At 51.3% G+C, this 16,250-nt stretch overlaps 1 protein-coding gene across 9 annotated transcripts in view; it reads right to left on the bottom strand.

Moving 5' to 3' along the window:
• The window catches only part of CABIN1 (calcineurin binding protein 1), a 153,690-nt gene that overhangs the window by 56,317 nt on the left and 81,123 nt on the right, over nucleotides 1-16,250 (bottom strand). For all 9 annotated transcript variants that reach the window (XR_006210195.1, XM_042963050.1, XM_042963051.1 and 6 more), the window contains exons 27-28: nucleotides 10,709-10,891; nucleotides 5,204-5,535 (exon numbers count right to left, since the gene is read on the bottom strand). Coding sequence is in view for 8 of the 9 variants with exons in the window: in XM_042963050.1 (XP_042818984.1) it covers nucleotides 5,204-5,535; nucleotides 10,709-10,891 (515 nt within the window). In the remaining variant the exon portion in view is untranslated. The remainder of the gene's footprint in view (nucleotides 1-5,203; nucleotides 5,536-10,708; nucleotides 10,892-16,250) is intronic.

Here is a 16,250-nt window from a genome sequence, read left to right as displayed (position 1 = left end):
TTGTTTCTGGGCTCCCAGTTGTATTCCGTTGATCTATACATCTATGCTTAAACTAGTACCACGCTGTTTATTTTTTTAAATTTTTCTATTTATTTTGAGAGAGACAGAGACAGCACAAGTGGGGGAGGGCTAAAGAGAGAGGGAGAGAGAGAATTCCAAGCAGGTTCTGCACTGCCAGCACAGAGCCCGATGCAGGGCTCAAACCCACGAAACCACAAGATCATGACCTCAGCGGAAACCAAGAGTCAGATGCTAAACCGACTGTGCCACTCAGGCACCCCCACACTGTTTATTTTCACTTGTGGTACAAAACACCTAAAATTTATCCCCTTACCCATTTTATTTATTTATTCATTTATTATTAAGTTTATTCATTTCTGAGAGAGAGAGACAGACAGACAGAGCATGAGCAGGGGAGGGGCAGAGAAAGAGAGGGAGACACAGAATCCAAAGCAGGCTCTAGGCTCTGAGCTTTCAGCACAGAGCCCGACGCGGGGCTCAAACCCACGAACCGCAAGATCACAACCTGAGCTGAAGTCGGAGGCTCAACCGACTGAGCCACCCAGGTGTCCCTCATCTTACCCATTTTAAAGTGTACAGTTAAGTAGTGTTAAATATATTCACACTGCTGTGCAACAAATCTCTAGAACTTTTTCATTTTATCAAACTGAAACTCTATACTGATTAAACAATTCCCATTCTCTCCCTTAACCCCTGGCAACTACCACTGTACTTTCTGTCTCTCTGATTTTGACTACTTTAGATCCCTCACTATATGGAATCATATAGTGTTTGATTTTTTGTGCTGGGCTTATTTCACTGAGCATAGTGTCCTCAAGGTTAACCCACATTGTAGCATGTATCAGAATTTCCTTCTTTTAAGGCTGAATAATATTCCACAATTTTTGATTACTATAGATTTGCAGTAAGTTTTGAAACCAGGAAGTGTGAGTCCTCCAAGTTTGTTCTTTTTCAAGACTATGGCTCTAGGGACCATCTTATAATCCACTCTCCTAGACCACTTGTGGCAGGAGGTGCTGAAGGGCTCAGTTCCCCAGCTGAGCCACAGACAGCAGGTAGGGGGAATTGGGACAGGGGCACCCATGCCTCAGTCTTCTTTCTGGATCCCATAAGTGACTTTCAGAACTCTCAGGATGAAAGGTCCCAATGCCATGTGGTTTCCCTCCTGGGCTGCTCAGGTGGACTCAAGGACACAGGTTTTTCTAAGCATGGACTGACAGCACAGGACTCAAAATCCTGGAGAAGAGTGTAATCTTGGTGATTGTAAGTGATGCAATAGCTAGACTTAAGGCCCTTATGGCCATCAGCATGTGTGATCTTCCCTAAGGTGTGGAGAGCTCTAGGGAGTCCTGCTTCCTCAGGTGCCCCTGGCCCTCGGTGGAGGATAGTGGGAGGCCCACCTTGGGAAGTGCAGGGGTTAGCCTGTGCCCAACAAAGCCAGCCTTGGGCAGGAGGGTGGCCTTAAACAGGCATCAAGGGTCTCTGAGGGGCGGATTCAGCCCTCAGAAGGTCTAGTGGAGAGACCAGGAGCCATGGGAGATGCTGACATTGAGGAAATGGGCTCTGGAGTCCTGGGGAGAGGCCCAATGGCAGGGGAGAGGAGGAATCTTGGCTGAGGGCCAGTGTATGGGGCCCCAAACCCCCACCTCACTATCACAATAATTCTGTGCAAGTATCACAAGAGAGGAGCCCCCCATCTCTGCAGAGCCAGGATCTGAACCCAGGCGAGCCCACATTCGCTCCCCCTCCCCCAGAAATTCTGTTGCCAGCAGCTAAGCAAGTGGCTCCCTGTGTCCTGAGGGCAGTCTCTCCATAAAGGCCTGGAATGGGAAGGCGGGGGGGGGGGGGGGGGTGGCTCTGAACTGAACAGAGCTTTAGCTGGGGGCACTTGGAAGACCTGAGGGATCCAGAGTCAATATGCACAGCCCCTGGGGTCTCTCTGAAGACAGGGATGATGGATGTTCCTGCCAGTTGGCCACTGAGCCAGAAGATGGCAATAGGAAAATGCCACTACCAAGCCCACAGGCGGATTTTATGAAGAAATGTGTTGCTGTTAAATATATACAGCAGGAAGCATTTGTTACCAAACAGCTGTGTTTGGAAAGCAGTCGCTGCTTGTCAGCTAATGGTTCTGCATTAGTCAGTGAGAGCACCAGTTGTGTCCCCCAGATCTGTGGACAAGCTGATACCTAGCCCCCAGGACAATGGCATGTCCCAGACAGGGTCAGCCCCAACTCAGGCTCTCAGTGCAGTGAGGTGTTAACAACCTACCATTCAAGCTGGGGTGACACCTGCTGCTCAGCAAAGGTCTCTGAGTGAAATAAGCAAAGAAGCCAGTGGCGCTGCCCGGGTGCACCGGGGCCTAGGGTGTGGCAGCCTGGAGAGCTCCCGAGGCATACCTGGCACCCACACACAATTGCTATGTAAGGAAGGGGATCTCTCCCGGAATCAAGACCAGCATTCCATTTCAGAAAGCCAAGGAACCCAACCTGGAAATGCAGCTAACAGAAGAGCCGTGACAGAAACAGAGCTTGATGGCTGTGCAGGGTGTTCTGGGAAGGAAGCCAAGGCAGCCTCCATTCCCACCAACAGGGACGGCTGGATTGACCGGGATCCACCCTCCCTGTAGACCATCAGGATGACCAAAATGACCTGGGGGACATTCGATGAAATAGCAAAATGGCAAACTGAGCATGGATGCTCTAATGGTGGGGTAAGTAGTAGAGCAGCTAGGCTGGGGCGAGACTACCCAAGCCAGTCCCAGGCTATCACCCACCCCTGTGCGACCCTGAGCCAGGTATCTAGATGGAAAGTGGACAGAACAAGATCCCCACCTCCTCGACCTGAAGTACTTAGAGCCTCAGAAGTGACAGTCAATGGTGTGTGTGCCCGAGAGCTGGGAAATAACACACAAAATGGCTTTTGTTTTAGGCTAGCAGAGCTGTGGCTATCCCCTCTCTAATGGTTTTGACATAGATGCTGCTTTCTACTTTTAAAAAAACTCACCCAGCAAGGGGACAGGTTGTGAAAATAGCACTATGCTTGGTACCGGGTGGGGCCCTTTACGTGCACTGGTCCTTTGCGCTCAGACTAAAGCCATTTAATGGGGCTCTCCCTCAAATCTCTCTCCATCCAACCCCACATCTTCCCCTCCTTTCCACAGTGGCTGGTCCCTAATAGGCATCTTGCACTCCAAATTCTGTCATGGCATCGGCTTCTGGAGAAGGCCACCTGCTACAGTGTGGGGAAGATTTGGCTCACCCTGGGAAACTCCAAGTCCTGCTAAGAGCTGACCCCAGCTGGCAGGGGCTGCACGACTGCTTGGAGGAGCATCTGAAGAGGGGGATGCCCAAGGTGGGGGAGATCCAGATGATGGGTGCCAGTGTCCCTTCCAACTGAGACTCATGAGAGTTCCTGCACTGGGCTCTGCTGCTCCCAAAACAGGGAAAGAAGGAAAGTTCCCAAAGCAGCACCGGAACATGGTAGGGGGCAGGGGCAGTGTCAGCCACCCCTGAAGATTGCTGCAGAGGAGGTTTTATTAAAACCCAGGTCTGCCTGCCTGGGTTCAGAAGGCCTAGGGCACTAGAGGTAAGGTCCACTGCAAAATACAGGCTGTGCAGGGAGGGACCCAGGCTGAGGCATGGTAGTTGCAGCCAGAAAAGTCAGATGCTCTGAAGGAGAGACAATGCTCAGAGTGAGACCCCTTCCTTCACCAAGCCTGCCAACACCAGCTCCCCCTGTTCTGCTCTGACAAAAACCAACCAAACCCTGTGAGCATTTTGGGCAGATACAACTGTGACAGGGCACCTACCTGTGCCTAGCCCCCAAACAGAATTCTATCAAGTAACAACTTCCTGTCATGTAACCATTGCCAAGCCAAGATCCATCTCTCTGGCCAATTGTCCTTCCTGGTTCTTCAAAGGTCCCACAGAGGCTGGTGAGAAGGGGCCGGCAGAGGGCCTCTGGGAGGAAGATGTTTCTGAGCCAGGACCTTACTGAGTAAGGGAGCCAGATGAAAATAGAGACCACAGACAGACTCCAAAGGCTGCCCCTGCTTAACCCCACCACCCTGGCCCTCTCTGGCCCTTGCCCACACCAGTTTGGCTCACCCAACACTGCCACATGCTCAGGCAATCTGCCTGATCTGGGCTCTCTCCCTGTCCTCCAAACTGCCACTGTCCCTCACTCTGCCATGGCCACCCTACGGGTTTCAGATTAATGAGTGCCTTCATGGTGCCAGAGCAGCACCCCCACTCCTGTGTGTATCCCATTATCTTCTCTTTAGCATGTGTCACAATGGGACTAGCTTTATTTGCTTGTTTCCATGTTTTACAATCTGCCTGTCCCTTAGAATGTACCTCCATGGGGGCAGGCACCACGACCAGGACACTGTCTCCAGTGCCTCCCGGGTAAGTGAAGAGTGAAAGAACACACATGCCACACTCCCTGCACAGATGCTACCTGCCAGCAGAAGCCGTCTGGCTGGGAAGTCCCTGAGAGAGCTTAAGCCTGGGGCACAGCTGTTAAGAATCGCTACATCATCTGCTTTCCAAAAAGAGCTGGAGGAGGCTGTCGGCACCCAACCCCCATGCAGCAGAGGCTGTGAAGATGGTTCTGGCAGCTGTACTGGAGAGGCGAGCCCAGGGGCATGATGATGGTGAGGAGGCCTCTCCGCAAGATGCGGCCAGAGGGGACAGAGCCTGCAGCAAAGCCCTGGGCCAGAGGGGAGGGGGAACTCTATAGGGCATCTGGGGATATGCCTGTGGGGCCATGCTGAGGAGGACAGGTGAACAGCAGTGGAGAGGAAGCCAGACAGTGGAGCAAGAGTCACCACACTGGCCCTCACAGGCAAGAGCTGATGAGCCTGTAGGCCCTCACCCTTCAGCCCGCAGCAGTACCTGAGCCTGTGATCTTGCTTTGGGAGCAGCCCCTATACCCGCTCCTCCCTTGATCCCTCCTGTGACCCGTGGTCCTCACCAGCTCTCACCTGGAAAGCTGGACCACTCTTGTGTGGACTCACCTCCCGCATCTCTCCTGTCCCACCCCTCCCATGCACCGCTACCCAAGACCTTTGGCAGCTCCCACCTGGGTTTGTTCTGCCCACCGACACTCAAGAGATGCTCCTGGGCCCTGGGAAGATCAAACCCCTCTCCCGCCCCCCATGGGCTGGCAGCTCGCTCACCCGGTGGGTCTTGCTGTAGGTGTAGAGGAAGGCCAGTCGGTAGAGGCTCTTATAGTGCTGGGGGAAGCGGCTGAGGCACAGGCGGAAGGAGGCGATGCACTGCTCGGTGAGGAACTGGCGCTGCTCTTCTGCCCCAGCCGGCAGCCCCTGGGGAAAGGCTGCGGGCTCCCCCAGGGTGTCCGCTCTCTTCCTCCCGTCCCACAGGGCAGGTGCAGATGCTGGGGGTTTGGCAGCAATGCAGGCAGAGGCTGGGGGGTCTGCAGCAGGCTTCTGGCTGCCTTGCTCTGTGGCCCGGAAGCCTTCCGTGCTCTCCAAGGACTCCTCAGTTTTCCCTGTGGGTGAGAAGAAAAAGAAAGTCACCTCAGTTTTAATCCCTGCCCCCCAGGAGTAAGGAGTAACCTTACTGAGGTGAAAGGCACAGCTAAGTCTGTGCCCTTGCTACACAGCTGCTGGACCCAACAGACCCAGTAGGAGGCATGGGGCCTGGTGCTGGCTCTGCCCCTGCTGGCTGAGGCCTCCATTGCCTCCCACTCTCCTCCCCTGTGAAACAGGATGTCCCAGCTGGCATGCAGCAGAGGGGCCCCGAGGCTGCAGACGGTGGGGGTGGCAAGCGGGGCTCTGGGTCCCCCCTCTGAATGGCAGCACAAGGCTGTCCCGCCTCCTAGGCCTATGCAGGTGCATGGGGAAGCAGTCCACAGAAGGAAGGTGTGGCTGCCACAACCATGGAATAAAACAGCCAGGAAAGGCGCACAAAGAACTGCACCTGCTCTGCCGCTTAGCACCTCTGCCCACAGCCTACCCGACATCCTTCTCCAGAGCTGCTGCCGCTACTGTGCGTGAACCAAGAGCTCACACACAGCAGAGCCCAAGCTGGGTGGCAGGGGCTGCAGGAGAAGGAGACTGGCCCAGGAGGGAAGGATTGAAGGAAGAGGATGGGGGCAACAGTGAGGGGAAGGTGGCCTGTCAGGCACCCAGGAGTTTGGCAAGGCCTGCCTGGAGGAGGCCGGAGAAGTAGCCCAGCACTAATGCTGAAGCCTGTCAGCCACTGTGGGCTGAGCTCCTTCCTGTCCTCAGCCTGACAACCTTTTCCAACTGTAGTGGCAGCCAAAAGGAGGCTGGGGCCTGCTGCAGTAGGGAAGAGTGGTCAAGGACTAAGGTCCCAAGTTCCCCTAAGCAAAACCATCATCAGGTTTAAGCAAAAAGACATCAGGTGCACATCGAGTTCTTTTTGCTAAGGAAAGAATCTGAGCAAGACAGAGCCAAGCTGCTCATCACAGCACACAAGGCTACCTCCTGTCAGTCCTGTCATCCCTCCTACCTACCCTCTGGGCCTCACACCTTGAAACCAACCATTGGGAACATCTCGCTCCTTGTTCCTACCTCTCCACGGTTGTTCCTTTTGGACTCACCGTCTGCACACCCTCCCCTGCCTCACCCACTCGCTCTCATCCTTCAGGACTCCACTCACTGTCACCTTCTCCTGCAGGCCTCCTGGGCCCCAAGGTGGGGTTTGCAGAGTGCCTTGCGTGCCCACCTCTCTGATGTCACCGACCCCACTGCATTTATGCACGGGTGTCTCCCCCTCCCCCACTGCCCAGAGCCTAGCACAGGGTCTAGTTTGAAGCCGAATGAATGACTGAAAAGCAGGTCACATCTGATCTTAACACTGTGCTCTCTTCTCAGGGGAGCTCAGGAAACCACTTAGGTCCCACAGGCACCCCACTCAGAGCACAATGACAGCAACTAGGAGTCTGCTCAGGGCTGGCATCTTACGGGGACACCAATGCCTTACAAATGTGCCTGATTTCTAGTGTTCAATTCAAGGGACACATTTCAAATGTGGCTCAACAAACACGTTCTCAACGACTCTGGGCCCAGCCCTGTGCTAGGCATAAGGGAGATGGGGAAATAGGATGAAGATAAAGACCTCCCAAGGGCTCAGATAAGGTGCTAAGTGTATGCTCACACACAAAGACACACAGGAACACATCTGCTATGGAAAGTGAGCACAGGGTCAAGAATTTATCCAAAGAGAGGTCAGAAGGCATGTCTGAAAACACATTAAAAGAGGGAAAAAAAGTAGTGATGCCAGAGTGAATGAAAAACCTAGCTACTCAGGGATCTGGGTGGCCTGAAGAGGTGCAGGAGACATGGGTGATGTGCCTCACACACAGTGTCCACTCCACGGCTGAAAGAGCCTCACAGGTCACATTAGTGGAAGAAAGGGGGGAAGTCGGAAACGTCAATAAGCCCACACAGTGCTTCCCAGCTAGGATGCCTAGTCCTAACCCTGGCAGCATAAAAGTGAGGAGACTTCGTCCTAAAGATAAAAAGCAAGGCAATGCTCTGGCCACTCTGGTGCTGCTGCTGGCAATGAGGACTGGCTTAGCATGCCCAGAGTGCACACACCAGGCCACCTCCCACTCTGCCACTGCCACCCCCGCCTTGTGCAAGGCACTCAGGCATCATCACCAGGCCTCTACTTGACCTAGAAGAGGCAGGTGCAGCCATGGGATGGTGGTCCCTGAACAAAGTGGCTGGTAGCTGTATCAGCACCCTTGGCCCATATCCTGCCCCGGGTCCAGGTGGCAGGGAGGGCCCGGGCTGGGCACCCGTGTCCCCTGTCAGGACCACATACGCTGTTGACAAACTATGCTGCCCTCAGAGTAATTAACAGAGTTCGCTTCTGTTCAGAGAATAAAATTTGGGCAGCTTTTCCCTCTATTAAAAAAATAAACCTTCAGACTTCGTCTGGGTCTGGGTGGCTTAGTCGGTTGAGCGTCTGACTCTTGATTTCAGCTTAGGCCATGATCCCAGGGTCATGGGATCAAGCCCCAGGTCAGGCTCTCTCTCCCTCTGCCCCTCTCCCTGACTCACGTGCTCTCTCTCTAAAATAAAAAATAAAATAACATAACATAAAATAAAAACAAAACAAAACAAAATAAACCTTTACTGTTGCTCCATTCACTTTAGACATTTTTTGAAGCTCTGACTCCTAAGAAGGTGAGCTTCAACTAGCTGGAGAGTCATTTGTGGGGAAAGCTCCTTCCTGGAGGCACCCTGGCACAAAGCAGAATGGAGAAGTCAAGAGGCATCTGCTGGATGCCACGGGAGGGAGGGCACCTGGGCATCAGGAGGGGTATGAATGTCAGAACCATTCTTGTTTCGGCTCAGCACCCAGGGCCTGGCACAGACTTGGGCTCCATTGTGCCCTGCTGTCAAACAATTCCCACGAAATTTGTGTGAGCTCTGGGACACTGACCGTGAGAGAAGCAGCAGGCTGGGGGCAGGGCCGTCCGTGAGGGTGCACCTGAAGAGCTGGGGTATGGAGCACACCAGGGGCACACACCCAGCCCTGGCCCAGAACCATATCCTGGCTCTCTGCAGGGCGCCAAAAACCATGGGAGCCCTGGTGGCCAGAGCTCCTGCCCACTGGGAGCCCAGAGGAGAGTGTGTCAGAGACCACCACTAACCAGGGCCAGGCCTGGAGAAGCGCACTCTGCTCCCTATGCTGTCTGCCTCGCACGGGTTCAGAACACATTCTCTGCTGTACCAACTCTCCAACAGGAAGTTCACCAACTTCACTGCGGTTACCAGGAAAAGCTGGGCTTAGAGTGGAGAGATGTATCCACAGAAGATGCTTCCCTTCAAGCCTACGAGCTACTGCCATGACTATGGTTCTACTTGAACTTCCTTTTTACTTTTTGGTAAAATGTTTTATTTACTTATTTTGAGAGAGAAAGCATTTATTTATTTTGAGAGAGAGAGGGGGAAAGAGAGTATCTCAAGCAGGTTCTGTGCTGACAGCACAGAGCCTGACTCAGGGCTCGATCGCACAAACTGTGAGATCATGATCTGAACTGAAATCAAGAGTCAACACTTAATTGACTGAGCCACCCAGGAGCCCCTCAAACTTTCTTTACCAGTGGTGAGCCCCTACACTGTCTGCTTAAACCATTGGCTCTGAATGGAAGGAGGGAAGGGGTGGGATGCCCCTCGTGTGTCTGGAAAGCCCTGCACAGCCTAGGTCAGACCACGGCTGACCCTCTCTGAGCTCAGCACCCCAACCTGCATCCCCCACTTCCCCAAACATGGTGGAGAGAGGCCGGGGTGACACAACAGCACCCACAGCAGTTCGCTGCTTAATGGGCCAGACGGAGCACAGACAACAGGACTCACCTGTCCAATGGTTAAAGTAATCTTATTTTTAAGACTGGACATGAACAAGAGTTGCTGTATTAGAGCGCTGGGACTGTAGGTTACTTGTTCCTTCCCCTTTCAAGCTCCCTGTGGTATGTTTATGTTAGTTGCAGAATGTCAACATCGGTTTGAGATAGCATAAGTGCCTAGTGAGAGAGTGGGGCACTGGTCTCACTTTCTGTGTCCTCTTACCTGACCCTAATGGGGGCACTTTTGCCAACCTGCAGGGCATGCAGCCTCACCACCTGCTAAGGCCAGCTAGGGGAGGCTGGTGAGGAACACAGAGGTAGGACAGGCCATCCCCAGCACGAAGGGGCCACGTCTACACGTGAACTCCTGAGCCTAGACTCTCCCATCCAGGGCCTGTAAAAACACGTCCTAGGGGAGGTCATCGCCAATCCTACCTGCCCCTCCCAGCCCACCCAGAGAGGGAGCATGGGGCAGAGGTTAAGGGTGCGAACTAACCCTGGATAAATTCCCAACCCTCTCTGAATCTCAGGTCTCACCTGTAACATGGGAAGAGCCGCGGGGCTGTTTCCTAGGGTGGTTGGGAGGACAAAAAATAGCACCTGGCACAGGGCCGCTGAGCATAGGTCTGGTTGTTGTGGTTGTTATTGTTTAGCAAGTCCTGGTCCGGGTGGGAGAGCTCTCAAAACCCAGGGCCAGCTGCCCAGCCGCAGCCCCAGAGGGGTGCCGCAGACATCCAGCCTGCCAGCACTCTCCTGCGAGCTGGGTGTGGGGCTCTGCCCACTGGTTTCCACAAAGGGAGCCCGGGGACCCCACGAGAGCCAGGCATGGAGTTAGATCAGGGCCTCCTGACTGAAAAGGGAGGCACTTTTTCCTAGAGGCCTGGTATGATTCACACTAAAAAGAAAACACATTGGTGACATTTAGGATCTAAAGATTTTTTTTAATAACTAGGTATTTAAGAAAAAAATCCAGGGCGCTCACGTCATGGATGTGGTTTTCCCATATGGCCACGGTGGGGTCATAACAACAACGACAGGTGTCACTGAGAACACACTGTGTGCCAGACACCGTGTGAATGCCTTCCTGAGCCACCTCCCTTAATCCTCACAACTCCGGGCGCAGGCCTTGGGCTCCCTCCCACCCTACAGGGAGTGCAGAGGCCCAGGGAGGCGAGCGACTTGCCCAACTGAGGTCCCAGAGCAGCAGGTGGAGGTGTGAGGACAGGAGCCAGACAGGACCTGGGCCACTCGGGAGCCCACCTTCTTCAGACTGCCCAGACTGTCACAGGCCATTTCACCGAAGCAGTTCTAAACACACCGAGCTAGGTCTTCATACCTCTTTCCTCTGTGGGCCCCTGAAGGTCTTTACCAGTCGGGCCCACTTGGGAACTGGGAACAGGCAGCTTCTTCTCCACATAGAGTTTCCGAGAGCCCTCCAGTGAGCTGGCAGGCTCATTAAAGAAGTCCTGTGTCGAGCTGGAGTCCGAGAGCGCCACTGCCGTGCTATCCTGGCTGCGCTCTGAGGGGAACAAAGGAGGGAGAGAGGGCAGCAGCATGAATCCACACCAGCACCAACATGGCGGGGCCTCCCCAGGGTGAGTGTCCTGGTGACTGCCCTGCAGAGGAGACGACATGAGCACAGCCACTGTGACCTTGCTGAGTCCTACCCTTCCCAGAAGGCTGCTGAGCCACTCACCAAAGGCACCAATCTCCACGGTCAACCTTGTGGGGTTTCCCCAAATGGTGGTATTCTGGTAAATGGTTAACAATTGGCTCTTGGGATAGGGGGGAAGCCCACATTTGTAGCATTTACTGATTTCTGTGGCATAAATACTCCCACCATGGCCAATTCAGGCTACCAGCCAACCTTATGTTGCTGAACGTGGAGTTGGAAAGAGATGCACGGTAGTACACCATTCTATTGTGTTTCTACCACACAGAGACAATAGGCATGAACAACTAAGGCAAGTAAGAGTCCTGCAGAAATTTTTATCTGGCTGCAATAGGCCAAGAGTGGTCTAGAGTGAGAATGGAGATTCCCGGGGGTCGCAGACACAAGGGAGATTGCTACCTACATGTTAGCTCCTCTCCTTGGAGCTCCCCATGTGCTCATGAGAAAGATCAGAGGCAGCGCAGGAAGAGGTATTCAAGGAAACCTTCCTGTGGTGCAGGCCTGGAAAGGAAGTGTGTTCGCCGCTATAGGAAAGGCATGAAGCCCTGGTGGAAACTTTTTTCCCTAAGGAACAAAAGCTTTAAGCCAGCTGGGGAGGTACAGCAAATCTTGCTGCCTCCAGGGTACAGGTGAAGACCCACTGCAGCTGTGGGAAGGGAAAAGAAAAACCTCCCAAGGGAGGGGCAGGAAGCCATTCAGGGCCCAAACATTTGAAGTCGCCCACAACTAGAAAAGCAAAGCCCCACTCCTGAGATGCAGGGACACAGTCTGCCTCAGTCTGCGGCTGGATAGAGACAAGAGAGAACCAGCCCTATCCCTACCCCCAGGCTAACAAGCACAAGTAACACAAAACAGTCTACATAGGAAGAGGGGCAAGAACATGGAGAGAGACTGTCTTTGAGGTGTGTACAAAAGGCCTAAGGCTGAAGGTGGGAATGGAACACTGAGAAACCTTCTGGCAAATCAGCCCCCCTGTAAGCATAAGGTAGGGTCATAGGAATTTGAAGTCAGTGGTACACTAATGGTAACCACAGCAACAACAAAAACCAACCCCAGCTCAACTTCTGACTAGCCTAACTCCCCCTCCTAACAGACTAGAAAAGGAGAGAGAAGGCCATTCCCAGCATAAATATTACTTATTTCAGTTTCTTCCATCCTACACATAATATCTGATATTCACTATAAAAATGAGGCACACACACAAAAGAAAAGAAACATTGTCAAGAGAGAAAATAATCAACAGAACAAGGCTTAGAGATAAGCCAGATGTTGGAACTACCTGATGGGAAATTTAAAATAACTAAGATTAGGGGCACCTGGCTGGCTCAGTCACTGGATCATATGACTCTTGATCTCAGGGTCATGAGTTCGAGCCCCACACTGGGTGGGTATAGAGATTAGTTAGTAAGTAAACAAACAAACAAACAAATAAATAAAATACATTTAAAAAATAACTAAGAATAATATGATCTATAAATGTAATTAGTATGCTAAAGGCTCTATTAGAAAAGGGGGACACGTTCGTGAACAGACGGGGAATTTGGGGAGTAAGATGGAAACTATGAGAAAGACTCAAATAGAGATGCTGGAAATAAAAGACACAATTAGAGACACAAAGAATGCCTTTGTCAAGCTTCTCAGCACACCTGACACAGCTGAGGGAAAAATAACCAAAACTTGAAGATAGGTCAGTAGAAATCATCCAAAGTGAGAGAAAGAGAGTGGAGGGGAAATCAGAACAGAGCACACAAAAGCACCCAAACGATCTAACGTACTAATTAGAATCCCAGAAGGAAATGACACAGACACATGTCAGAAGAAGTATTTAAAGAGATAATGACAGAGAATTTTCCAAAAATAATGAAAGACATCAAATCATCAAGAGTTTCTGAGAACACCAAGCAGGGCAAAGACTCCTCCACACATTTAAAAAAACAACCAAAACAAAAACAACAACAAAAAACCATACCTAGATATCTCATACTCAAACTGCTACAAACCAAAGATAGAGGGGAAATCTCAAAAGCAGAGAAAGACACATCATATATGGGAGAACAAAGTTAGGAATTACAGCACACTTCTCATCAGAAACCATGAAAGTCAGACATCTTTAATGCTGAAAGAAAAAAAAAGTCCATCCCAAATTCTATATCCAGTGAAAATATCTCTCAAAAATGCAGGAGAAATAGACTTCGTCAGAAAAACAAAAGCTAAGAGGATTCCTTACTATGAAATCTGAGTTATAAGAAACATTAAAGAAAGTTCTTCCGGTAGGATGAATTGAAACCAGACAGAAACTTGGATCCACATAAAGAAATGAAGTTCCTCAGAAATGGCTAAAGCAGTAACAAAAAAGACATTCTTTTTCTTCATGTTTAATTCCTCTGAAGTAGTACTGTCTAAAGCAAAAACGGGTAGCAGCCTATTGTGAGTTTACAGTGTATGTAAAAGTAAAATGAATGAAAACAAGGGTATAAAAAATGGGAGGTTCTTGGTTCTTTCACTGCCCATGAAGTAGTATAGTATCATTTGAAGGTGGGCTGTGATGACTTAAACATGTATTTTGTTAAGCCTAAGGCAGTCACTACATTTTTTTTAAGAAGGTATAAATAATAAGCCATTAATAGAGACAAAATGCAACCTTAAAAAACAAAACTTTGTCTTTAACTTTGTGTATCTGAAGGATGAAGCTCAATGAAATAGGAATCAAAAGAGACAAGTTCAAGTTCCTCTTAGTGCCACTCACTAGTTATGTGACCTTGAACAGGTTAAGTCCCTTGCCCACCTATGAACTGCAACCACACATCCTTTCAGAGAGGTCCATGGCATAGGAGCTTCTGGGGACACAGGGAGAGAGGCAGACATGGCCTCCAAAACCCTCTAACTCTTTGCTCAACTACCTCAAATACCGGCAGCCCATTGGGAGGGCAGACATGAGCAGCCTGGTGGGCAAACAAACTTGTAACAATACTTGAAGTTGTTTCAACAAAATCAAAGGCCTGGACTCTGGGAGATCCAGGCTGCCTAAGTTTAAATCCTACTCAGTCACTTACCAGGCTGGAGAGACTATGCAATTGCCACAATTTCTTTACATTTCAATTTCCTCCTGTGTAAAACTGTGATATTACAAATGCCCACTTCACAGAATTATGAGGATTAAATACATTAGTACATGTAAAGTGCTTGAAATAGGGCCTGATACCCAATAAGTGTTCCAAAATATCAGCTCAATGACCCATAGTATTATTTCAGAGAACCTGGACCGATTGTTTTAGTAACGTCTCAAACTCGACATTACAGAGATTTTGCTCTGCATGGCAAAGGGTTCTGCTTATGCCAGGCTGAAGATCACACCTGAGTAGCACCATGTCGATGGGGTGGTAATCGCTTCTTATACACTGACATGACAGGGTCGTCCACAGCAGTCCTGCCTGCACAGAGGAACATGGAATTAGGCCTGTGCTTCCAAAGGCAGCTGTGCTGTTCCAGCCTCCTCACCCACGTCTGATCATAGGGCAGGGTTTGGAGACAGGGACCTCTCAGGCAGCCGCACAGAGCCTGCCGCAGCCCTTCCTCCTTAGCTGCCTTTGCAATGTCCGCTGCCCAGTAACGGTAGGTATCAGTCACAGCTGGGCTGGCGGAGCAGTAGAAACTGGGGCATGAAGTGTATGTGAGACCCTTCAGCGACCAACACAGAAGCTCTGCGTCTCACTGCTGGGGGAGCAGGGACCTGACTGGACGCCTCTGCCTCACACTCAGTGAGGGGCTTTCCTGACTTGCAAGGCCAGACCCCAAGGCTCTGTGAGCACTGAATGGGGATTACCGGCAGGTCTGCTGCCCTCATGAGAGGTCCCAAACCCAATTCCCCAGTGTGAGGAGATCACTTCTCTCAGAGAAATGGCAGGGGCAGCCCATTTGCTGTCTATGTGGAAAGCGGACCCTTGGCTCCAGAGGTCATACAGGGTCACTGCAGGAGCTCAGAAATCGGGAGTCTCAGACTCACATTCCAACCCCAGATCTGCATATTTGGGCTGCTCCAGGCCTCGCAATATGTTTGGCACGTTCTCTCTGCTCTGTTCCCAACAAACAAATAGGATCCCCATGGAGGCCTCCACATCCCAGTGCCTGGCACACAGGTGTGACAGCCCAGTGACCCATCCTGCAGTGCAGCATTTACTCTGGCCCTGACAAAGAGAACACCAATGGCTCGGACAAGATGGTGGGCCATGCTCCTGCAGTGATGAAGTCCTTCTGATAGGCCAGGAGAGGTGCTTTCCACCAGCATCCAGAGCAGCTGTAGTCACTGCATGGCTGAGCAGCGCACCATGTGGCAAGCGTCGAGGAAGTGGGCCTAGCCAGGAAGATCTCACGAGAACTGGCTTGCTGCCTGATGAGCTCATGCACTCATAAGCTGTTGGGCTTTGGGCCTAAAGAATCGCTAATTTGCTGGAATCTCAGTTGTGATTATTACAAAAACCGAGGATTGGCTTAAGCAAACGGATATTTACTCCCAACGTGCTAATACCCTCCTGATGCTGCCTAGTGAGGGAACCTCTCATGTACCAGAGTGAGCAGGGAAGGCAGCAGACTGCCCTAAGAATGGTGTGGGCAAAAAAGGACCGCACTGGGCTTCAGGGGTGTTTGCTCCTCTGGGAGCAAATATTAGCAGGTAGAGCCTCTACTGAGACTCTTTAAAATAACACCCACAGCAGGGTTGCCTGGGTGGCTCAGTCAGTTAAGCATCCAACTCTTGATCTCGGCTCAAGTCATGATCTCAAGGTTCATGGGATTGACTGAGTCCCATGTCGGGCTCTGGGCTGACAATGTAGAGCCTGCTTGGGATTCTCGCTCCTTCTGCCCCTCCCCCACTCCCCACTCTCTCTCCCAAAATAAGTAAATAAACATTAAAAAATAAATTAAATAGGGGCGCCTGGGTGGCTCAGTTGGTTGAGCGTCTGACTTTGGCTCAGGGCATGATCTCACAAGTTCGGGCCTCGCGTCGGGCTCTGTGCTGACAGCTCAGAGCCTGGAGCCTGCTTTGGATTCTGTCTCTCTCTCTCTCTCCCTCTCTCTCTCTCTCTCTCTCTCTGCCCTCCCCCACTCACTCTGTCTCTGTCTCTCAAAAATAAATAAACATTAAAAAAAACTTAAAAATAAATAAATAAATAAAACATGGGGTGCCTGGGTGGCTCAGTCAGTTGAGCAT

This window comes from Panthera tigris, chromosome D3 (assembly GCF_018350195.1).
Source record: "Panthera tigris isolate Pti1 chromosome D3, P.tigris_Pti1_mat1.1, whole genome shotgun sequence".
Taxonomy (NCBI): Eukaryota; Metazoa; Chordata; class Mammalia; order Carnivora; family Felidae; genus Panthera; species Panthera tigris.
The sequence above is the reverse complement of the archived record's forward strand: the minus strand, read 5'-3'. Positions and strand labels throughout refer to the sequence as shown.